Source organism: Carassius auratus, chromosome 34 (assembly GCF_003368295.1).
Source record: "Carassius auratus strain Wakin chromosome 34, ASM336829v1, whole genome shotgun sequence".
NCBI lineage: Eukaryota > Metazoa > Chordata > Actinopteri > Cypriniformes > Cyprinidae > Carassius > Carassius auratus.
The window spans coordinates 5282936-5308875 of record NC_039276.1 but is presented as its reverse complement, the minus strand read 5'-3'; the positions used below and the strand labels follow the sequence as shown (position 1 = coordinate 5308875).

General features: G+C 35.3%; 1 protein-coding gene across 1 annotated transcript; it reads right to left on the bottom strand.

The window, feature by feature from the left end:
- Window positions 1-381: 381 nt before the first annotated feature.
- On the bottom strand, window positions 382-22619 carry LOC113053697 (coiled-coil domain-containing protein 141-like). The gene is made up of 25 exons (XM_026218953.1): window positions 22167-22619; window positions 20517-20639; window positions 18488-18679; window positions 17382-17490; window positions 16744-16997; window positions 15375-15494; window positions 14840-15034; window positions 14271-14443; window positions 13975-14116; window positions 13246-13365; window positions 12898-13089; window positions 12627-12806; window positions 12334-12513; window positions 12113-12238; window positions 11829-12017; window positions 10822-10983; window positions 10440-10589; window positions 7041-7181; window positions 6634-6831; window positions 6225-6408; window positions 5829-5941; window positions 5672-5734; window positions 4402-4872; window positions 2549-3372; window positions 382-1376 (listed from the first exon to the last, which is right to left on the bottom strand). Exons 1-25 carry the CDS (start codon window positions 22266-22268, stop codon window positions 1103-1105), a joined length of 4977 nt encoding a protein of 1658 aa, XP_026074738.1. The 5' UTR covers window positions 22269-22619; the 3' UTR covers window positions 382-1102.
- Between the last annotated feature and the right edge of the window lie 3321 nt (window positions 22620-25940).

Sequence of the window (25940 nt, the reverse complement as noted above, 5' to 3'; positions counted from 1 at the left end):
AACTGTCTAACAAAGCTTTATAATTCAAAAAGGGTTGTCATAGCTTGAGCCTCAATAATCATGTGTCAGTTTTCCAAAGCTGCTTTATTGCTTACTGTGGGGAAAGAAAAGCAATAAGAAGTAAAATTAAAGTAGAGGGCCCATGTCTGTGCGACAGCTGTATCTGAATCAGCTGGGGTGCGGAATGACGCCTCAGACAACTTCTCAGTAGGGTGACATAGCAGCGAAGCAAAGCTGTAACCTGAGAGCCCTGAGTTACCCATGCTGTGTGTGATAACATTTATAACTTTGTGATTTCATTATCTTTTATCTTTCTAATCATGAAAAGCTCAGTAAATTTAACAAAACAGAACAAAATGTTAACACTAAATGTATAGTTCCCCCCCCCCAAATTTTTTTTTTTTTTTTTTTTTTTTTTTTTTTAGACATGAGGGAAAGTAAATGATGCCTGAATTTTCAGTTTGGAACCATTTAGAAATGGGTTTGTTTAAAAAGAACACATTCTTTAAAAATAAATAAAATGTAGACCAAGGCTTCATTACCGTCACAAAAGGAACTGCGTAGAGATCCAATGCTACTTCCATAATATAACAGGGGAAAAAACACAATAATTCAGTTCATTTTATTATTACAAAACATTGTTATAGTGATTTTAGTGTTCAATGACAAATCTGTGAACAAATCTGTGGGAAGGTGGCGCATGTCAAGAAAAAAAAAAAATATATATATTTGAAAATGTATGTGTGTATACTGTATATAAAATATATATATTTAGGTCCTGTGTCTAACCACCATTTCAAAACACGTTTTGCTTTCACTAGTTCACTGAAAGATTCTACAGTGTGACAGATTCATTTTTATAACTACAGATATTTGAATGTAGTCTTTCAAACAACATCCCAAGGGCTGCGTGCATTATAATTCTAAAATAATTACTAAACTACTAGTTTAGAATAGTTTTAGATTACGTTTCATATCAACAACACATGTGCTCTTACATTTGTGCAGTCACCAAAGACAGTTAATTCTGTGCACACCACTGGTTACGCTACATGAAGAGTCCACATCCATGTGTTTTTCCTTATGTTAATGGCAGTGTCCATTATAACAACAACAGACAGAGAAGCCACAAGAAGAAACAGAGGGTGCCGAAGCAGGTGTGCCAGTCCAGTTTGAGAATGTCCAAGTCAGGGCTGTTGTTACCTTTGACCTGCAGCATGGAGCTGGATGTGACAGTGGCAGCTGAGTTAGAAGCAGTGACCACATACTGCCCAGAGTCCCTCACTGCAGAGCTGTGAATGAACAATGCATGTTTGCCTTCTTTATGGGACAGTTCTATGTGCTCATCATTGGCCAGTTTGTGTCCATTCTTGAACCTGAACAAAGATTGAATTATTACGTGTTAAAATCACACCACAGCAAAAAAAATTAAAATTAAAATAAATTTAAAAAAGGGGTTAGCACACATTAATACACACTCAGTGAATGAAAGAAATTATAGGTAACGTTAAAGTGGATGGTCCTACAGAAGGTATAAAAAGGAAAGGTTAGCAAAAGGAAATGTGTATTAAGATACAAGAAATATATGCATGACATTACAAAAAAAAAAAAATAGATCAGATAAATGAGATCAGAATTAATGTAAAATGTTCATAACAAACCTGCTTCATGCAGGCACACAAAAATATATATATATATTTATTTGATAATCTATCTGAACTACAAATACTATGCTTTGATAAGAATTTGCTCATTTTTTAACAACTGGAATATCAATCATTATTTTGTATAATGAGAATTTGCCACCCATTTAGATGCGATAGCATTTAGATTATTGATAATCTGTATATATTACACTACCATTCAAAAGCTTGGGGTTGGTACAATTTTATTTTGTTAGAAATAAGTCTCTTATGCTCACCAAGGTGGCATTTATTTGATTTAAAAAATGTAAAAATGTAAAAAGTACAGTTAATATTGTGAAATTTTATTGCAATTTAAAGTAACCATTTTCTATTTGAATATATTTGAAAATATAATTTATTCCTATGATGGCAAAGCTACAGTAATTGCTCATTACTCCAGTATCACAAGATCATTGAGTAAACATTTTATTGATTTACTGATTTGTTTCTCAAGAAAGAAAGATTTGGGGCTTTCTAACTACTTACTGACCCATTTGAACAGCAGTAAATATCATATTGCATTACATTATTTAAATGTGTAATAATAAATTAAAATTAAATTAAAATTAAATGTATGCATTTAGCAGACGCTTTTATGCAAAGGGACTTACAGTGCATTCAGGCTATCAGTTTTTACCTATCATGTGTTCCCGGGGAATCGAACCCCCAACCTTGCGCTTGATATGGCAATGCTCTACAAACTGAGCTACAGGAACACTAATAATAAATAATAATAATATATTAACAGATTTTAAGAATAATATTTTAATATAGACTATTATAAAAGAAATAATGGCTAGTTTCTCTTCCAGTTAGCAAAGAATGTTTTAATTTATGGGTCAAGTTTGTTAGAAGCTACCCACCAGGTTAATGTAGGCTCAGGGAATCCAGTGACTTCCACCTCCAGGGTCACCGGAGAGCCCTCCATTACTATGGCATTAGACAAGGGTTTGGAGAAATTAGGGCCTGTGCCAACTGCCAGTTTTCCCACAAACTTTTTGGAAGATGCCCGCCTGATCTCTTCTCGGATGGCTGTGGGCTTGCAGAGATCCGAGTCCTGCTCAGTGGTTAATGGAGTTGGGATAGCATGCGTGTTATTGGGCTGACCACTGTGGTACTGACTCGTACTAGAATCATGCAAACACTTTTGCATCTCTGTGCGACTGTCATGCACTGAGTAAAGCGTTTCAGTGATGCTGCTTGGTGGCAGGTTGCCAGATTTGCTTTTTAAGATGCTGGATATGGTGTTTGATACAAGGCTAGGGGCAGGTACTGTGAGGGGGCTTTGAACAAAAGAGGACGACTCTGCTCTGAACCTGGCCCCCAAGCCAGTGGTGGGAGATGGGTAGCTCTCGGTCTGACTCGACATCCACTCCCGCTGTCTCTGGTGTAGTGTGTCGCCGTGCTGCGAGTGAGACTGGTGGCTGTACTGGTTGATGTGAAGGCTGTGAGAGCTTACGCAATAGCCGTCATCGAGGTCATTTTCTGACTGAATAATGTTGGATTCTGGGGTCTCAGATAAAGGAGGTAGGGAGATGTCATCTGGGGAGGTGCATTCGTACTCATCATTGGAGAGCGATTCCTCAGTGAGATGGTCAGCATGGAAGTCATATTCGGGTACAGGAGCTTCCGGCTCTTGTGTCCCATGTGGCAAATATTCCTCCTCTAAAGAATGATGAGCTGAAGTCTATAAAAAGAACAGAAAATCTGTATTATCCCTGTAATACCATTTTGTTAGTCAGCATTTAAAAGTACCATTAGAAAATAAACAATTAAGTGTTCTTCTAGCTTAAATATATTACACTGATATACAATATATAGTTATTTTATTAAAAATATTTCATGTGATTATAGTGTATAATTTATACATAGTTTAAAAGAGTATGCATTTTACATATCCACAGATGCAATATAAATTATTAAAAATATTTCTAAAGTGATGGTAGAATCAAGAAATTGATGTAATATGTATGTTGTACATATGTAGAAGTTTAAACTAAAAAAAAAAAAAAATAAATTTTTATATTTTTTTTTACTTAGCAAGGACATGTTGGATTGATCAAAGTGACCGTAAATTAATTTATATAAAGTTACAAAAGATCTCCATTTCAAATAAATCCTGTTCTATGAACTTTCTATTCATCAAAGAATCCTCAAAATATCTAAGCAACAATACTGTTTTAACACTGATAATAACTAGAACTGTTACTTGAGCACCAGGTAAGCATATTCCATCACATGAATAATTTACATTTTGAAATATATTAAAATAGTAAACAGTAATTTTAAAATGTAATAACAGTTCATAATATTACATTTCAACTTTATTTTCGATCAAATAAATGCAGTGTAATATATTCTATCATATTACAAATCAGTTATTTTAACTAATACAGCATTTATTAGTTTCTGTTCATATTTTCTTGTCACACCACTTATCACAAAATAACAATTTTAATTCTCAAAACAAACACAAACAGAATTATCAGAGGAGCCAAAACACACAAAAGAGACTTTATTAAATGAGTCTTTATTTTGTCATAAAAGTCATATTGTTGAATGTATTATCCCAACATATATACTTACCTCATAATGTAATTTATTAGCTCTTACAAAATAAGTGTATTCTTTCTCTTAATAAAAAAACATCTTACCTACTTGAAATTTGATAAATAAATAAATAAATGGAAAATGACTGTGTCAAAAGAAGGCTCACCTTGGAGTATGAGTGAAAAGGATGATTTGTACTACAGGCCTCTGTTATGATGCTGGGGCGTGATACGCCTGGATCCCGTGGAGATGGAGGAGGAGGAGGAGGAGGAGGGGTTTCTTGTGAGTCTCTCTTGGTTTGCTGCAGAATGTGACTCTTATCCTGCTCTGCAGGGGAATGGCTTACATTAATGTTTTGGGAGTGAGAGAAAGAAGTGTGCATCTCTTCTCTCCTCTCTATAGCAGATTTGCTCGTGATGGTCTCCACTTTGCTGGTCTTGGAAAAGGCCTCCTGTGTGTACGACCTGGTCTCTGACAGCACGTTTTGAAGCTCTGGATAATGTTTGTCTAAGAGATCTTGGCTTTGTGTCTTGCGAAGCTGAGGTTTCTTGTTTTCTGGATTCTTGCTGACAGTTATCTCTTTAGTACTGTCTGGGCCTGTCATCTCAGGGGTATGCCCACTTTCCTTTGATTCAGGCTGAAATGGTAACAGGAAAAAAATATGTTTTTTGGAATACTTATGATATATTTGCAGTGTATTTGCTGATTATATCCTTTAAGTCAATACACTGGTTTTATGCTCATCTTGTAATTTGTCTCCGATTTAAACTTTAGCAGCAAGTATTGTGTTAGAATTTGTATGTGAAAAATCTGATTTAATGATTCTTTCAGATCATATACGTGACTCTGGACCACAAAACCAGTCATAAGAGATTTGAAAAAGCGGAATAAAAAAAAAAAGACTTCTTTTGATGGTTTGTTATGGTAGGACAATATTCGGCCGAGATACAACTATTTGAAAATGTGTAATCTGAGGGTGCAAAAAAAAAAAAAAAAAAAAAAAAAATCTAAATACTGAGAAAATCACCTTAAAAGTTGTCCAAATTAAGTTCATAGCAATGCATATTACTAATCAAAAAAAAAAAACAAGTTTTTGATATATATACGGTAGGAAATATCTTAATGGAACATGATCCTAACTTGGTATCCTAATGACTTTTGGCATAAAAGAAAATTTGATAATTTTGACCCACATAATGTTTTTTCTGCCTAATGCTAAAAATATACCCCCAGCGACTTAAGATTTGTGCTCATCAAATATTCACATACTTATGTGGATAGATTTTATTAAATAATTAATTCATGAGTATTTTTTATATTTAATATGTTGAACTTTAAATGTAATTTATCGCAATAATAATTTTGGATGAGCAATATTAAGGACTATGTCCTTCTGGCATCTTTGCAACTGCAAATCATGTGTTATTGGTGTTTACCGTATCAATGGTGTCTAGTTTGTTGTTGTCTTCAGGTGTTAAAGGCTGTTTCAAGGTCTCCAACTACAGAAATAATTCATATAAAATGTTAGTAGAACTATATTTCATATTTTTAGATACTTATAACTGTCACAACTGTGTTTGACGTTTTCATCACCTGAAGTTTGGCCTCAAGGTCCAGCAGTCCATTTGACAGTTCTTTTATTGATTCCACAATTTCATGGTGTTTGTGGATTGTTTTCTCCATATATTTCTTTCCTTCTTCCACACCTGCATGCATTAGAAATAGCAGTCATGCTTTGAGGCCAGCAACACTACTACAGCTTAATAACATAAACATTATTATCCCTTAATATTATTTATGTAACTATATTGGAAGTTCCACATTTTAAAAGGGCAGGTCCACTTTGCGAAAGCACACAATGTTAAACTAATAATTCTGGGCTTTGAATAGGTCAGAGAAACATAAGGGATTTTAAATGTTTAAAACAAATAATGATTGCTAATTGCTGCTAATACCTTTATACTTCAGAATTGATTCTTAATTTCTCACCATGTAGCCGTACTGCCAGCTCGGTGATCTGGCTAATTCTCTCCTCTTGCTGTGGGATTGTGGGCCACACAAATTTTTCAAACTGTTTGTAGAGAGAGCTGACTGCTTCCTTAGTCTTACACTGAGAGGAATATTTACCCACACGTACAATTGTGGAGCTTGCTTCGTCGCACCAGAACTGATACTGTGTTTAAAATGAAAGTTGAGAGGAGAGACTATTTTCAGAGACTATTTATAGCCGTTTACTGTGATACTGCTTTAGAGTCATACATAAGCAAAGCATATTCAATTTGTTTTCTACTTAATTTAGCAGAATTATCAATGGAATGATTTGAAAGTCAACAGAAATACAAGTAAAACTGCTGCTGAATTGTAGTATAGTAGCTCCTATGTTCCTGGCGTACCCCACCTCCTCTAAGGCTTGCTGGAGCTTGACATTCATGTCCAGGTTCTGTTTGTGCTCCTCCACCGCCCTGTCAAAATCGCCCACCTGTCTCTGCAGCTCATTTAAGGCATCCTCAATCGCTCTGAGGCTGTTGCCATTTAAATGCCTCTCACTGCTGCTGGATACTTTCAGAGTGAAGGCTTGCAGCTTCTTCTTCAAAACCTACAACAGAGAGGGATTTGGATATTACATTTTATAAATAGACAACTGTCAAAATATTAAAAGATAAAGAAATCGCCTTCAGGTATGAGTCTGTATAATCCGGCCACTGCTGAGTGGAGATATTCAAAATATATACGCGCACAAACACACACACACACACACACACACACACACACACTAGCAAGAAGATTAAAAGAAAGCTTCTTTACCTGTAGCTTTTCATTGTAAATCTCAATTTGCTGGATCTGATTTTTCACCGCCTTTAAGTTTCTCGACTTCTCGTTTTTCTTCATGTAGTTGAATTTCAAATTGTTGAATTTCTTTTTGAGATCTTTTAAGGACTCTCTGAGCTTAAAAAATAAAAAAGGAAACATTTTAAGAAAGCAATAGAAAATCATCCAAAGACACCTTATTCGCCAATTAAAGAAGAAAAAGAAGTGATTGTGACCAAAAAAAAAAATAAATAAAATAAAAGGTGAAAGTATCTCAAATACTATACTATTTTTTGTTTGTTACTGCTGAATATTCAGAAGGCTACTGTGAAGATTTATCATTCAGCAGGGAATATTTTCAGTACTTTTGTTCTGTATAAAGTATACACACATACACACAATTGATTTGCCCCAAACATGTCTCATAATATACCAAATGGATGTATTGAAATATGAAGGTGATAACATAAATTACATTTTAGGGTGAACTATCCCTTTAAACCACCTCTCTAACAACACAGTGTCATCCTCTTCAAAATGCTGATTAATAAACGTGTAAGCAAATATAATAGCATAATTAATTATAAGATTAGGTGTGGATGGATATGGGTAGGGTATATAGCAGAGGGAAGAGTGAGGTTCGGCTGAGTCCAGGGTGATTATTTTAGAGGGATTTATTGTCAGACCAGTGGATGATTTATAATGCAGATCCATTTCTGTCCAGCCCGATGAGCTTTTGCAATGGTGTCGTGTCTCCAAATGACAGGCTCAAGTGTCGCTGAAGGACAGCTGCAGCCCAGCGTCTAGAGCCAGTTAAAGAGGGCTCACGACTGTCTTACTGGACTGTCCCAACAGAGGGCTGTAGAGCACGTTTCTGTTGCAGCCTGAACAGAGGGATGCACGCGGAGGAAGTTCAGATACATTCATACTGTATGACTGTCACATGTGCTCAGTTAACATTTATGGTGGCATCGGTTTCTCAGGGCCTTGTGATCTGTGTCCTATACGGACTAAACTGGCAAATCTGGTGAAATCATCACTGACATTTTACTTCTAAATCAACTCATCTAAAAATATAAATGGATCAATGCGACTACGATAAAATACTATCCATTTGTAGTCTATGAAAGCTAGACTGTGAGAGCGAAACAGTCTCACTTCTCCTCGGAGATGAACAGCAGCAACTGTCCGAGCTAAAGTGTCAGCTTGTTTATTCATGCATATTTATGACTGGGAGGTGGTTTGACTGGTTTGACGGACAACATATGGTCACTCACACTGACACTGAACTAGAAATGGTTGAGACATGGCTTATTCAAACAAACTATAAATTATCGCAAATAATCATATCACAAATGTGAAGTATTCTTTCAGCTTCTACTGTCTTTTACTGTTGAAGAGTAGTGTAAAGCGCTGACTGCATGTACTACTTTTAGATATTTCCTTGCTCTATTTAAAGCCTTGCAGCAGTCATACATTCTAACAGCATGACATCACGTGACATATGGAACTCGGATATGTTTAAGAAGCTTTGAATTCTGCTCCCGTTGAGAAGTAAGAGTAAGACATTGAGCTTCTAGAATATCGATTTGCAGAAAGAGATCCAAGAGCTGCATGGGTTCAATATAATTCATGTCTTTGTGTGAAATCTCCTCATGGAAAGATAAAAGAATATTTGATTAATTCAGTTCCCATCATTATTATTATGCTCTCGATCCATCTATCTGAATGTGACAAACCTTAGCACGATTAACGAACCCTTCCAACATTTTATAGTTCCAAGCGATTATTAAAATGGTCTAAAACTGGTTTTAAACCTTTTTGTCTCCAATGACCCTAATTGTATACAACAATGTTTGAAGGCCTCATGACTTTGCCAGTGTGCATTAATATATATATATATATATATAATGTTTTTTTTGTTTTTTGAAAATCACTGGTCTAAATGCCTATGCCTATTGATTTAGAGAAGGCAAAAAGTAAGATTGTCCTCTAGAGGGAGACATAGATTACAATATTACCACAATAGGGTTTTTTAAGAAATTCTAAAATATATTTAATGAATTATGGTATCTCTGACCAAATTATGAAATTAAACTATTATTGACATTATCCGTGTGTCAGTAAAACTGACAACAATCAATCATCAAAACAAAAAATCATAAAAAACAAAAACAAATATGGCTGTGCTTCCCCCATGCAGAAAACTATTTGTGCAGTAATCAAAAATCATAAAGGACATCATGAAAGTAAATCTATCTGATGTTCTGTGCCCTGTGAGGTTTGTGGTGTAATCCTGGGGATTGACTGGTGGATTTTGTGGCTGGGGGGCAGTAAGTCTGTGATAAGGGTGGAATCCTTCCTGCTATCTGAAGTGATGAGAGACAAATGGCAGGATCCCTCAGTCAACACGGGGAGAGACAAACCCTGCAGTTCACAGACTAAATTTAACAAGTGCAGACGAGCTATAAATAATTCAGGGAGAGAGACGATGAGAGTCAGCCACAAAAGCTCAACACAAGTGTGTTTCTAAGCCCTGGATCTGTGGGCTGGGAAAAAGAGTTAACGCATATTTAAAGAAAATTAAAAATCAATAAGTGCATAAGGGATCAAATCTTCAGTGATCTTTTAAAATACAAATACAATTTTTAAAAAGTACTATGAAAACATACTTGCGTCCAAAACTATTTATTCCCCAGTGAAAACAAGAGCATGAAACTTAAGCTGCTGAAATGGCTTGTTCTATTCTTTTGAAACTTTCCAGCATTATTCAGATTATGATCATCATTCAGAAAACATTTACAAACATGACCAGTGTTGGGCAGTAGCTATAGTAATAATATTACCTTTTGCAGTAACTAGTAAAACTAATATTACAGCTACAATCCATAAAACAGCTAGTTACTTAATTACTTTTAATGCCTCAATCCGGAAAGCTTGGAATATGCAAAAGCTTACATTCAGGGGAAGGAAACATTGCCATTAGAATGATTTTGTCAGTAGGAAATGTGATTTGAACACTGATGTGAAAGTTGTCGCATTACTTTACTCTGACATTACACTGGCTTGCCCAGCCTCAACCTCTGATCCCAATATAAATTACATTACTATAATGAAACATCTTATGAACTTATGTGATTCAAATAATGACCCTTTGAGTTCTAAGAGTCAGAGAGATGGTCTTATGATTTTAACTTATGATTGTTTGGGGCACACAAATAAATCTTTTATTGTACCCAAAAGACCTCTATTAAAATCACAAGATGAAATTGAGACACACCAACATTGTTTTTCCATAAAAAAACATTTTTCCTGGATTGAGCTTTAGATGAAATTAGTAGAAATCTGAGAAATTAGTGATTGATCCAAACCCTGACTGATAAAGACGATACCTACCTCACCGATCTCTTCCTTACAGAGGCAGAAGTGGATGTTGCTCGTCAAACTCTCTTCACACTTGTTGGCCTCAGTAATCCATTCAGTGCTCTCTCTCTCCAATTTTTCCAGTTTCTCCTGTAACTGCTGCACTGACAACACCAGCAGATGCTTGGAGAATAAATAAAGGGTTAAATGGAGAAAAATTGTCATTTATGGCAGTTGTTCATACGGTTTCTATCAAAGCAACAAGTATCAGTATGTATTTCTGATAGAAAATTATCAACATGATGGTTCTAAAGGTCTGTTCACATTATGTTTGTAGGTAGGGATATCCAAAGAATGCCTGAAATCTTTTGAAGAAAATGAGGGCATGCAATATTGTTCAGTAACTGACACACACCGACTGCTGCACAGTGCTGGTGAGATCTGCACCCAGAGAGAGAGCCAGCTTGTACAGATGCCGGATGTGACTCTGCCTCTCTTGATGTTGGGTCAGCTGAGTCCTGGCCTGGCTGGGGTCACTGAACACAGTCACTGGTTCTACATGTAATACAGTATCCAGCTTTAAAAAAAAAATAAAAAAAGAATCAGACTGCTTAGGCAACAAATGTCAGTATATATAATATAATATAATATAATATAATATAATATAATATAATATAATATAATATAATATAATATATATTTTTTAGAAACTATTGATCATTTCTATTTTGAAAAAAAAAAAGAATCAGATTGCTTAGGCAACAAATTTCAGTATATATAATATAATATAATATAATATAATATAATATAATATAATATAATATATTTTTTTTAGAAACTATTGATCATTTCTATTTGTAAAAAAAAAAAAAAAGAATCAGATTGCTTAGGCAACAAATTTCAGTATATAATATAATATAATAAATATAATATAATCTTTTTTTTAGAAACTATTGATCATTTCTATTTGTCTACAAAATCAAAAAAAAAAAATACATTTATTATTTACATAAAAGTTAAAATAATATTTGTAGCTCAAGGTGGTTGAGATATGGAAAAACAGTTAACAATTACCCAGCAAGTGTTCACTCATTCAGTACTTTTTAAAACAATTGTAAACTATTATTACATGATAATGATGATGATGATGAAATAATACTATACTATAATAATTTATAGACGTCAGGATACAACTTGTGATGCTGACTAAATGAATGAACACTGTCTGCACAGCTGTTATCTAGAGAAATTAAATTTTTTAGCCATCACAATTTAATTCTCATAATCCTATTATTTCACATAATTCATTAGAATGAGTAGGCGGCTGAATTTTAACAGTGCATATTGATTCTGGTTTTGAAATCCATTACAATCTCTTGTCAAATGATTCTTTAAAGTGTTCTGACAGAAATGGGACTTTACCTCTCGATAGAGCTGATGAAATTTACCGGCCATACTGAGAATGGTTTCATACTCCCTGATTTTATCTCGGAGATGCTGATGTAGCTGCAGGAGCTCAGAAACTCTCTCGTTCTTCTCTTTTACCGGTATTCCCTTCAAGCTGAGCAGCTCGGATGTCTTAACCAGGAATTCCACTTTTGCATTCAGCTGCTGTGGAGTTTTTAAAACTTAGGTTAGTTGTATAGACTTTTTTTTTGCTAAACAAATCATAAACGATGATGAGAAATCAAAACGATTATTCTTACCAGGAATTCTGGCTTTACAGTGCTGAAGTTCTCCTGTAGTTTAGACACAGCTTGAGAGTCACCCCCCAAATCAACTTTTGAAGCCGGAGCAAAAATCTCCTCCATTGCCCTTAAATCATGAAGAACCTGCAGGCAATTAACAAAAAAGTCGAGGGCAGTCTTTTTAAATGTTTTAATAATTATTTAAAATAATATGATGTCTAAAAGAAATTGAAAGTTACCTTTTTTAGTTGTTCCTTCATTTTTTTCCACTGCTTCTTTACAGATTTTATCTGACTATGATGCAATTGCCAGGATGTCCACAAGTCTGCTAGTTCAGATTTCTTCTTGGTCAGTGTCTCCATATATTTTTCTACAACATGCCCTGCTGCTTTAACCTTTAGATTCAGGTTGCCGCTGATCTGCAATAATAATGAAAAAGGTTTTCAAAGTTTTAAACCCTAAGACACTGCCATAGATTTCTAAAGAAAACTAGTTGTAAGTTTGCGTTACAATGCTTAACAAAGTTTCTTACCATGTTAGAGGAGTTAATAAAATTGTTGCCCAGATCCTGCATGGTGAAGAACTTCTGCAGCAATAACTGCCACTTAGCATCGAACATATCCTTCATGGATGCACCTGCTCCATCATGTTCCTCCTCTTCCTCTGGTCTGTTCTTGTAGCACTCCTGAAGTGTCCTTATTTGCTCCTCGACCTGTGCCACCACACAAAATGCCATCATTGGAATACTGATTTTAGTCTGGATACCTCAATACTATGAATATGTGTTATAAACATTATCATACCTCATCTGCACAGCGCAGAAAGTCTACATAGGGTCTGAGGCTTTCCGCATGTGATGAAATGTTTCTAACCAGTGTTTTCATCTCCTCTGCCAGAAGTGAAGCTTTGTTAGACAACTCGAGTGTACCTGAGGATTCCAGCCCCTTTAGTTCCTTTATAAAACCAGCTATAGCCTCTGATTCTCTCAGAGCATCCTGCAGAAACAACACCATTCAGAGAAAGATCACTATGAGAAGATCTTCATAACACTTTTACTTTACTTTAGGGATTGTATGAAATGGTAATATAACAACTCGTTTTGAACTTTCTGTATCATATCGTATTCTCTGTCTAGGTAAGCATTAAGTCACCTGAGACTGTGAGAGTAGTTCAACATGCTTGTTAAGGGTGTCCTCAGCCTCAGTCAGAGATGAACCAGGCTCTGTACTAGAAGAGAGGACACTGTTGCTGCTCTTAATCCAAGCAGAGACCTGTGGAGATTCAGGCGTTTGAATGAGGAAACATATGCACTTCTCAACAAGCTTCAACATTACGGCAAATTTATCAGCATATAAGAAATAATCGGATGATGCATTGAAATTTTAGGTTCATTTTAGGAAAATATGCACATTATAAATCAAGTTTTTTTAACAGCAAAAATAAAGAAATGTATTTATTTTCAATACATTTTTGCATTTTTAATCAACATAAAAGGCATGAGCAAATAAAGCCATGATGTTTGCACACTTTGCATAAATTATGTAATTTAGTTATTGTTATGAAGCTGACATTATGAAATACAATAAATAAATATTAAAATGTAATGTGTTATTTAATTAGCATAATAAATAATAAGCAAATAATTATAATAAATTATCGCATTTCATTTGTTTTTAATCAAAATAAATAAGAATAGCAAATACAATCACAAAGTAAATACTTGACATAATTTACTTTTTGTTTTTAATTATTATTATTAATTTGCCAAAGAAAATGACATTTCATGACATTAACCCTCAATTATTATCACCCTCATTTATTATTATAATTATTATTAGATTTAGATATCAACTACACACATAGATTGCAACAGATGTTACCTTATCCACTAGTTCTTCAAATGAAGACACCAGCTGCTGCCTTTTGTCTGTTAACTCTCTGTGGGCATGACACTCATGGCTCAGAACCTCCATTCTCTCTTTGATGTATCCCAGCATCCTTTGCAGCCCTCCACCTTGGCCACTAACAAACAAACACACATGCTCTATGGACGCCTGACACTGCACAGACCATCCCAATCCTTTTATCAATCCACCGAAACCTGGAGTCTGGATATCTGTTGTGATATAGGCTCTATTTTTCCCCACACTGCAGCATCTGCTCATTGTCTTCTCACCTTTGTGGGTCGAGCTTTTGAATCAACAGCTGACCTCTCTGAAGAGGCTCGGCGGATGTGTCTTTTATACTCCGTGAAAACTCTTCATGTTTCCTAGCCAGTTCAGGTAATGGCAGAGGTTGATTCTTCAGTTCCTTTATAGCAATCTCTATGGTGCCCAGCACCTCAAATGCCTGACGGCCAAAATAAATAAAAAATAATGATGGAATTAAATCCTGTGTTTTTAATGCACAAATGTGGACGACTAATGTTTGAGTCGCTATTTGAAAGCATTATGACCAACATAAAAATATATCACATATCAAATTGCTGAGGGAACCCAAATGGCGAATTAATCGTTTGGGTTGGATACAAATCGATGTCATGATGCCATGACTAAATAGCTCTATACCATAAATCACTCACATTATACAGTACATCTCCACTAGGGGTCACTATCTTCAACTACAAAAAAATAAAATAAAAAATAATATAGCCACTGAAATGTTTACCAAGAGTTATGGCTCTGTCAGTTCAGTTATCAAAGCCTCAACTTGAAAGCATGTGTTACGTGCTACTACATTACATACTTTATTAGCACTGCTGAAAAAGGCATTGCTCTCCTTCAGATGAGCCAGACGATTCATCATGAGGCTCCAGAATTGCTGGTGTGTAGCTTTGAGTTTTTCACTCTTCTCGGACATGTGCTGAAATTGCGTGGGCTCATTCGAGGAAAGCAGATCTGATGCCTGCTGTAGCAACCTCTCGACCAGCACACTCCACTCCTGAAGAAGAATAGATTTTAAAAAAAAAGAGAAAAAGAAAAATCACTAATTACACATTAAAAACACAACACAGCTAGTTTCGTTGGAAATATTTGATTACAGAAAGGAAAACATGATGATACACCTGAAATATTTTTAGCAAATTAGTCTATAATGCTTGAGGACAAATGCCAATATCCACTTAGACCAAAGATCTGAAATGATGTTACATTTATCCTTATGTTCTCTTAACTATAATATTTTTAGAAAAGAAAACAAAATTGATTTGATTGAGTTTAATATTTTATACAATATATTAAGGTATTTTATCAGCTCGTTAATAAGTCTGACAATCTTTTACCTTGGCTTTCTGTTCAAACTCTTTGTATTCACGTAGCAAGTCCTCATTTTCTGACAGAGATGAACCCAGCTGACTGGTTCCCAAAAACAAAGTAGCCTTTTCCTTAAACCACTGTGTTACCTGTTTAAAAGCACATATTTTCACAGTTGTAATATGAAACAGGGTCTAAAAGTGTCAGACCTCAAGAGAAAATGATTCTACTATTAGCATAACAATATGAGCTAAAATTGTTATTATTATTATTATTTGATATGTACTTAATGGCAGAAATTCTCAATCTTACATGCATTAAACCTGATGATTATGCTCCAAAACCAAAAAAAAAAAAAAAAAAAATCTGACTGAGTGCTTCTTTTCTTTTCTTTCTTTTCTTCTAAAGTTTAACTTATTTAAACATTATACATTTATTTCCAGGTTTAATGAGACAAAAATAAATAAATAAATAAAACATTTGACAATGATTCAATGAAAATATATCTTAGCTGAATAATAAAAACAAGTAATTTATGGATATTATTCACAGTGATTTAAAAAAGTATATCAGCAGTAACAACATTTAATAATTTTTGAAAATTAACATTGTTATTCAAAGCATTAGTGTCCTTTAATGAAAGCAGTAAGTGGGTTTTCCACAGGGATCATATCAAACACAAGCATGTGCCCTGTCCTCTCTCAGCATGTTAAGTGTGCTGGCCGGTTATTTCAGTTCAGCATTTTTAAAAAGTCAGCCGGTTATCAGTGGGTTTTGGCGGAGTGCCTTTGAGAATGCTTCAATAATCTTTACCATATCAGAGTTCAGACTATCGACAAAAAGCAACTGATTATAGCTAGATTTGTCATATTGTATTTAATTACCAAGCTATTCACTACACAATGGCAACGAAAATGTAATTTTTTCTTGAATTATCAACAGCAAAACTACATTTTCAGCAGCCATTGATCCAGTGTTACATGATCCTTGAGAAATCATTCTAATACACTGATTTGGGGTTTAAGAAACATTTTTTATTATTATCAACGTTGAAAACAGTTCTGCTTAATATTTTTGTGATTTTTTTTTTTTCAGGATTCTTTGATAAATAGAAACTTTAAAAGAACAGCATTTATCTGAAATAGAAAATGTTTGCAACATTAGAAATGTCTTTAAAACTCAATTGAATTCATCCTACTGAATAAAAATTAATTTTTCAAAACAAAAAAAGAAAAGAAGCCTTACAGACCCTAAACATTTAAATGGTAGTGTACTAAAACTGGTGCAACTGATGCCATATCTATAGTTTATTTATTTATTTATATTGAATGGGACTTTACTTAAGACAGTACAGTCCATTTTCCATAATAAATGACTTTTTCTCTGCGAGAGACTTACCTCCTGTTCCTGTATCTCCCATTGTCGAATCTGGTTGATCATTTCCAGCTCATGCAGTTTTTGTCTCATGCAAAGGTCCACCTGTCGGCGTCTGTCTTGCAGAATCTCCATTAAACCTTCCACCTTACCAAAGCTGCTCCAGGCCCCGTGAGATGCTCTGCCATACTGCAGGGCTTGCAGGGACTGGAAGTCCTTCAAAAATTCCAGCAACTCACGACTCTTATTCAACACCAGCATTGACTTCTCCAACATCCCTGTAGATAGAGCACAAGCTTCATAATACATTGGTGTGGTTTTTTCTACAGTGTTTATGTCAGATAATAAAAAAAAACTCTATTTGAAAGATATTTTGAGGTGAGAAATCCAATCATTCCTGATTAAGCTCCCAAAGGCCAATCTGAGAACAATTCCTCTTGATTCATTAGGTTTATATCTGCATGGCCCCTTGACAGTAACACAGTCTCATTATAGCATTACTTGTCTGTCAAAGCCCCCAGTAGAGATTGTGCTTTTTGGCAGGTGCTTGGGTGCTGCTAAGGGGTTCTAAGGCAATCATAAGCCAGTTGTGAGTTTGTTACAAGGGTGTTCAGAATGGATGCTATGGAATGACAGACAGAACTAGTGAACAAAGCTCTTACCTCTTCTAATAGTGCTGTGTTTTTGAAGCAGTTCATTCGTGTTGTCTGCAGTGGATGATTTCTGACCAACGCTCTGGAAGTCTTCAGCTTCATCTATCCTAATGGCAAACTGGAAATGAAAAAGTTTCAAAAGCAGCTGAAAAAAACTGGTAAGATTGAGAGGCAAGTATGGATTTCAAATCAAAATTGGCCAGATGAACATATTCATCTAAATTTCAAAAAGGCTGCATTTATTTGATCAAAAAAGGTTCAATCATATTTCAAATGTAATTTATTCCACAAAAGCTGGAATTATTCTAGAAAAGTATTTTAACACTCCCTTTTGATCAATTGAATGCATCATTGCGGAATATACATAGAACTTTTCAATGGTAGTGTAAATAGTTTCAAAATAAGAGCATGATATCAAAGTTTAACAAAAATTGTATGCAGCAACAAACGAACTGTGTAAGCGATTCATGAACAAATGACTCACAAACTATTATTTTTTTTTCATCTCTCTAAAAGACTTGAGAATGCTAATTGTTAAATTCCTTTTGATTCTCTTAGAAAAAATGATATCGGAGATCTAGTATGTTATATTTCTTTCAACATCTGCTCGGAAACACTATGTGTGTGTACAGTATTCTGCATAATCAGATTCTAGTGAATGACAACTCAATCACATCACATAAATGACAGCAGCAACCTTCAACAGATGAATGCAGTCCACTCTACATACATCATCATAACACTAATTTAGTGGGAAGCATGTTTGATGAAATTGTTCTGAAAAATACTCATGCTTGAGTTTATTATTCACACATTTTCTGCTGCTGTCATAGAGATTTTTCACGTTGACCAACAGGAAGCTACTTTCTCAATAGAAGGCTGCTTGCTTTTTGTGGGAACAGTCTGTTGACTTTGTTTTGCATTTTACATTTCAAAATTCAAACAAAGTATTAAGACACTTTCTGGTTAATGTGAATTCAGCATGTTTTACCTTACCAAAAGATAAATTACATTCCTCAGGATAAGGCAATAAACAACAACAACAACTGTATTTTCCTTCAGCGAGTCTCTGATGGCTCAAGCACTTCAGCAGGTTGTATAGGAAACCACATTACCTCCAGAGCACACTCAAAGAAATGGCATGCCAAGATCAGGAGTGATCTCCTCTTCTCCAGGTGGGTCACCAGTGATTTCCAAGCCTCGCTGAGAGAGACCGCCAAGGCCTTATAAACCAGCTCCTCTCCTTCCTTCTGAGCTGCTGTGTTATCAGCCTTCTCCAGCAAAGCCCACACACCTCCTTCATTTTTCTGTGTAAAATTTAAATTCAATTAATGTCCAGATCCGATCACGTGAGCGGAAATCGGGCCCGATCGCGTGGTTTCAGACTCGATCGGAATCGGAAGTTACCTCCAGATCAGGAATCGAATATATATAGCTATATACTCATTCGTTTTTAACACACCTTTAGTTATGCGGTGGAACAGAGTTAGACCCTTTTGACTACACACAGAAACAGCAACGCGTGCGGCAAGACACCACTTTGTTGAATCAAGAGCTGGTGTGAATAAATATAGATTCAAACTCAAAGAGACAGGATAGTCTTGCGCATAATCTGATATTTCATTCGGACCCAGAATACAGCGAGATGAGCATCACGGAGCGCTAAACTCTCATGCAGTGTGTGTTTCATTCGTTCATTCATACTAGAAGCCAGAGCGCGCTCAGGAAACTCCTAATATGGACAAAGGCGTCCAAATAGCGCTGTGGTTTTCCCAGGAAAGCAAACACGAAGACATTAATATACGATCACGACAATAAATTGTTTTTTAAGTCATCTCCAGCAGGTGATCAATAAAATATATGAACAATGCAGTGCTAATTGACATTTATTACAGTATAGAAACCATTCTGCCTTATTATGTGATAAACAGTGTTTGTAGTATATAAACAAATCATTATTATTTGTTATTGTTCAGCATTTAAATTAAAAGCTAGAAAATAAGAGAAAAATTATAGTTGCCTATACTACCAGTCAGAAGTTCTTGAACAGTAAGCTTGTAAGAAGTCTCTTCTGTTCACCAAGCCTGCATTTATTTGATCCAAAGTACAGCAAAACAGTAACATTTTTGAAATATTTTCACTAGCCTATTTAAAATAGCTGTTTTATATTTGAATATATTTCTAAATGTAATTTATTGAACATCCTGGATCTGCTTTTTTCGCTCTTCTTTATTCTTTTTTTTTTTTTATGTAGAAGTATCAGATCGGGACTCAGAACAAATGACTCGGACTCGGACTTGAGGGCAAAAAAACCTGACCGGGACATCCCTAGACTTGACTTACAGTGCCGTAGCGTTTTAAGTGTACACAGTACTTCTTATTTTTATTACACTCTTTTATTTAAATTGTAAACAAGAAGTAGCTCCCATGCTGATGAGACACGTCTGGTGGGCAGATGCACATGAGTACATGATGAAATATTTTAACTGTGGTAGAGGATTTTGTTCTGATTAAAGGCTGTACTCTTCTTTCTGAGTCTGTTGTTACTTTTGGTCAGATAGCTGTATGTAAAACCGACAACTATACAAATACATGCTAGCCAAAAATTTGAAAACAGATGCTATTTTTCACTTTATAAAGAAGTAATCAACACTACAATATTACACAACTAAAGTTTAGGAATGATCAAAACTTTACTATATTTGAGCTTCTTTGAAATTCACCAGCATTTGTCTAAGTTCCATTCTCTCATGAAACTTCCCGAGGTGCATCTTGGGATGCGCTTTAAGCTACGTCTAACGAGTTCACATATACTACTGGATGCTTTTACTTTGCACTTATCCCAATCTTCAGTGCCACATGATCCTTCAGATATCATCTTGTGCTCAAAAACAAACAAAAAAACTCTTACTGCTACAAATGCTGCAAAAATAATTCACAAGAAATGTAGATTTGTCTACAAAACTTCATAATAAGATTTAAAGTAAAAAAAAAAAAAAAGATTTATATCATGTGAAATGTAAATTTAGCTGGGTGTTTCCAAACGTTTGTCTGGTACTGTAGATAAGCTACTACTGTACTGTATAAGCTATTGAGCCTTAAGATCAAAACATTTTTATTTTGCATTGGTACAGTAGAGATTACCTTAAGTTTGGCAAGGAGCTGCTCATGTTCCTCTAGAAGCTTTTTGGTCTCATCCTGATTGTTTCCAATCTCCAGCAGGTTGGGTTGTGCTTCAGTCAGTTGTAGATGCACCATCTTGCCACACTTTAAAACACACACACACACACACACACACCCAAACAAACAAACATACACACACGCAATCCACACACCCAAACACTTAATGTATGTCTGTGCTGCTGCACATGCAACTCTAGTATCATTTACCCAGCCTTAAGTGCATCTCATGACTGTAAACAAGACTGAAAAACAATGTCCCCCACTGGCACCTGGCCAAAGAGGACTTCGATTAGATTGCAAAGCCCCCTCAGTTAATTCTCATCCGATCAATTGCAAGTCCCAAATGCAAACTTTGGCATGCAAATTGTACTGGTTTGAATTGCATTGCAATTTGCAAGTATGTGAAGAGCCATCGAATGAGAGAATGAAATGTTGAGCTGCCACAGCTGCCACAGCCTGTCATGTTTGTTATGTAGGTATGTGGACTGATGGCTAATTATCATTTCTGTATACATTAAGGCTGCTTACAGGGTCTGTTGCAGGCATCTGGTGATTTTTAATTCTAACACGCATTAACTTAACTGCTTTGTGTATGAAGAACAAAGAAAGAGATGAAAGCTACAGTACACCTAAAAATAAATTATGGCAAAACAGAACTCTTAAACCTAGACATGAGGACAACCTGTCACAGAATCATTATGAATAATTCAGGCCATAAGGAGTTTGGACCATCGCAGAGCTCTTTGTTTTTCTGTCAGCTGTCTTGCCTTCCCATTAAGTCATTGAGTCAGGCATTTTGGAATATTCATTCCACATTCAGGCAAAAACAATAAAGTTTTATTCATAGACAAAGCCAAGAGTCTGTTGAATAACCTGAGCGTCTGCCCATAACATCACTGGTGAGAGCAGTTTGCTACCCATGTTTGTAGCAGTGCTTGGGATTTTTTTGGTAGTCAAAAATATAAATGAAATTTGAAAAGCTTCCTTGGCAACTAACTGAAATAAGCTGAAGGAATGTATTTGAAATTAAATGTCTTGTAATATTAAAAATCATTTCAGAAACTGAATAAATATAAATATTGCTGATAGAAAATAGAATATTAGATGAAAAATTGTAAATGAAAAAAATCTAACGTTGCTTTGGCAACTTATTGAAAATGTTTCAATTGAAGTACTTAATTTTCTAAATACTAAAACAGATTACAAAAGCACATAAAATTACTCAAATTCAAGTGACAACTGATAATATAAAAATAAAAGCTATAAATTAAATAAATACTATAATAATATAAATAATGCTAAAATAACACTTGAGCTGGGACATTCTGCTACATTTCTTCTTTTGTGTTGCACAGAGGATATAGTCCCGCTGATTTAGAACAACATGGAGGTGACTAAATGACTTTTATATTTGAGAATTTTATTTCAAGACAAACTAACACTACAGTACAAGTCACCCTCATTCACCAAAGAATGTTCTGATTAACTGCACAGTAATGCAACTGAAATAATTAAAGCTGTATATACTGCACTTCCAGTGACAAACATTCAGTTCATATGTTCAGACTACATCTTTGCGCTGTAAAGCAGAATAGTTCAAATGCACTTTACCTTCAGCACTGCTACAACAATCTGCGAGTCTCCAGCCTGCACGGCTACGGTGCTGATTGTTGTTGTGGAAGCCTGACCTCCAGCATCACCTTCACTGGACATTGTGGGCTTTGTCCCGTTGAGTCCACACGTCCAAGAACCAGAAAGGTCAGAACTAAGCTCAGTACACACAGGTTCTTGCTGTAATCCAAATCTCCCCTTTTTCAAAAGTCCCCAACTGTCCCGACAGGTGGCTAAACCCAAACAGAGGGATGTCCTCTGTGGTTTTTAATGTGACACAGCCCACGTCCACATCAAAGATCCACTTGCACTGCAGGTCAACTCTTTAACATTTCAAAGATTTACCAGCATTCCTGGGCTCTTGCAGGCTCCACCGTGGACCACTGGCATGAATGAACAGTATGGTGCAAATACAGCCGTCTATGTTGACAGGGCAGAGAGAGGCGAGTTAAAAATAGAAATGTCCACTAAGTTTATCACACCATGCAGAAAGCCATTTGACACACCCGGTTTGGTTGCTCTGGCGAGTTTGTTGCTCTCTCCCCTCCCCTTGCTTTTCTCACTGGCTAACCTTTGCTTTCCATCACAATAGAGCATATTGGAAATAGTTACACTTAGAAAAATAGCTATTATTGAGTCATTTAGTCTCATGTCAAAAGGACAAAAAAAGCACAGTATATTCCAATACTGAAAACAAAAATCATGACTGAAAAGCACTATAAGACACTCCCTGTAAAAATCATGCATCTGCTCTAGCTTTCTCTTATTATTTTATCTTATTCTTGAACAATTACATTTTTCAATGATCCAATTCACAAAACCTGTCTAGATGATTCACTAAGACTGAATAAGCCTATAGATTGTTTCGAGATCATCTGACTGATGCAAATCACTGAAGGATAAGAATATCTTACACTTTAGTCCATCACACTAACATACGGCTTCAAAACACTGAATATAGCACACAAGCCATGTCAAAGTTTTCTTAATGTTTGTGAAATAAGCCTATTTTGATCATAAGCTCCGTTTATTTTGTCATAACTTCTTTTTTAATTTATTTGACAATAATTTATTTCTGTAATGGCAAAGCTGAATTTTCAGCATCATTACTCCACTCTTTACTGTCACATAATTCTTCAGAAATCATTCTGATATGGCTCAACTAGTTCAAGGCTAAACTAACGTATCTTAATATTGATGTTAAAAACAGTTGTGCTGCTCCTTTTTTACCCATTATTTAACATCTTTTTTGCTTTACAATGTCATAGAAGTTTTGGACAACTTGAGGGAAAAGAAAATGACAGAACGTAAATATTTGAGTGAACAAATCCTATCGGACTATTTTGTAATGAGTTTTATTGTTTTTGTCTTGTCATGCTGGTGTTCTGCCTGGGATATGCATCACAGTATGGCAAGGGGTGTAACATTTCCGTCACAAGCTTGAGGCATTCAGCCAATCACCACACACTGGATAGCTGGCCAATCAGAGCACACCTCGCTTTCCAGAGCAATGAGCTTTGTAAAGATCGACACATTTCAGAAAGGCAGGGCATAGAGGAGAAACAATAATGTACATTATGTGGGAAATAAACCACATAAACACATTTCATTACACCAAATACACAAAATAATGTTGTTTTTAGCAACATCATATGACCCCTTTAAAATTGATCATGGAAGATGCCTGTTCTGTCCTTAAATACCCGTTCCAAACCACAGACCACCAGAAAGCTATTCCTTCCTATTAAATGTAATGGCTACTAAATTATTCAAATAACTACTTTAAGAAATCCCTTATATTTCTTTCTGACACTATTCTAACACTATTCCACCGAACAACAACGTGCAACTCCCAATAAGGAGATGGATACACAATCACAAGAATCAAGTATTTCTGAGATTTTTTTACTTACATGTTCATACATTTATTTAGTATAGATTTATGCAAATGCACAATAATACAAAAAAGGTAACATTGCAAACAATTAAAAATAAATAAATCAACGAATAAAAGGTCATTTGAAGGTGGCATACTTTAATGTTTATCAGTAGGCCACAGTATAATGGACGTAAAAGGCCAGAGAGACTCTCTGATGGTGACCATTCCAAAGAGAAACAGTTCCTTAACCCTTAAAGGCATAGTTCAACCAAAAACGAAAATGTACTCTGATGTCGTTCCAAACCTGTATGCATTTCTTTCTTCCGTAGAACATACAAGATATGAATATAAAAAAAAAAAAAAAATGTCTCAGTGTGAAAAACAGATATCAATGACCACCAAAGCAGTTTGGTTACCAATGTTCTTCAAAAGCTCATCTGTTAAAAGTCGAACAGGTTTGGAATGACAATTAAGTGTAAAATTTATATTTGTATTAAACTGATCTAATCATCAAAGAAAAACAATGACAGGGTCCACAAAAACATTCAGTGAGCCAATTGTTTTCAGCACTGATAATGATTACAAATATTTCTTAAGCAACAGATCAGCATATTGGAATGATTTCTGAAGGATTGTGTAAATTCCAATATTTCACTACTGTTTTTTTTTTTTTTGGTTCAAATAAAAGCAGAATTGACTCACAAGGTACTTCTTTCAAAACATTGACACAAACTTACCAATACCAAACTTTTGCACAGAAGCATATTTCAGTGACATGCGTCAGATATTGTAATATGTGCATTTTATACTGTATAAAATGATGCAGATACTGTAATATGGGCATTCCTAAAATAAAACCCCACTTATGATCACCGTGAAACAGTGGAAAAACACCACATACAGTACTTAATGCTGCAATAATGTTGTCTTTTTCATTCAGGACAATAGCGTCTGCAGAACATCATGAGGTCCTCCTATGGGGTCATCCTATCAAAACCTGATGGAGGAAATGTTTTGAGAGACAGTCGGGAAATTTCTAACAACAGGACAGCATTGGAAGAGCAATTGAGCCTTACGTTTTACATTAAATAATTATTCCTGCATTTTATACAGATGATTTGACATTGTAAGACACCAGTTACAGTGAACATGGTGAGGAATACTATAGACACAATGAGATTTCATCTTCAAAGATCATTTTGAGCTTTTTGGTGAAAATCTACAGGCTGTCTACAGAACTGACTAAAACATTTATTATAACACTCTTTAAACAGGTTTTCCATCAGCAACTTTCTATGACCATGTGATTTCCAGTATAAGTTTTTTTATACAGTTTTTTCATCATTTAAATTCAGACTTAAGTGCAGAAATCCACTGCAAAGACTGGGAACCGTTTAAAAGGTTGGCAGTTAAAAACTACTATAAAGATTAAAGAGCCAGGAAAATGCCAGAGGGCTGTCTTTTTCCACTGTTACAGACATCCCAGCAGTCCTCCCAAAACCAGCACAGAAGAGGCAGCTGCTAAAACAGCTGAAAAATCCAACAGACTTTAGGGAGCACCAATGAGCAGTGCAGAACTAAGAAGGGCCCTGTGGCCCCGGACAACACCCATGCCATCTGTCAGAGACCTTCATAATCTCACAAGTTTATTATTAGACAGAACTCTGATTCTCAGGCCAGTCATCACAAAAACTCTGTAACTAAGCTTTCAGGAAACATGACACCCTAATATAAAAATAAGACCGATTATGACACAGCTCTATGAAATAAGAATATAAAGATGAATGTTGTTTTCACCGGAAATTTATTTTTTGTTGTGATGATGCCTAAAACTAAAATATAACATAAGAACATCACTTAATAAAATTATTGACATTAAGATAATATTGCAATAA

Coding starts and splice junctions, on each gene's coding strand:
- LOC113053697 (XM_026218953.1), bottom strand. CDS start 22,268: ATGTCCAGTGAAGGTGATGCTGGAGGTCAGGCTTCCACAACAACAATC. Junction 10,590..10,821: donor CCAGCACTGTGCAGCAGTCG/GTGTGTGTCAGT, acceptor TTATTCTCCAAG/CATCTGCTGGTGTTGTCAGT. Junction 5,942..6,224: donor GCTGGCAGTACGGCTACATG/GTGAGAAATTAA, acceptor TAATGCATGCAG/GTGTGGAAGAAGGAAAGAAA.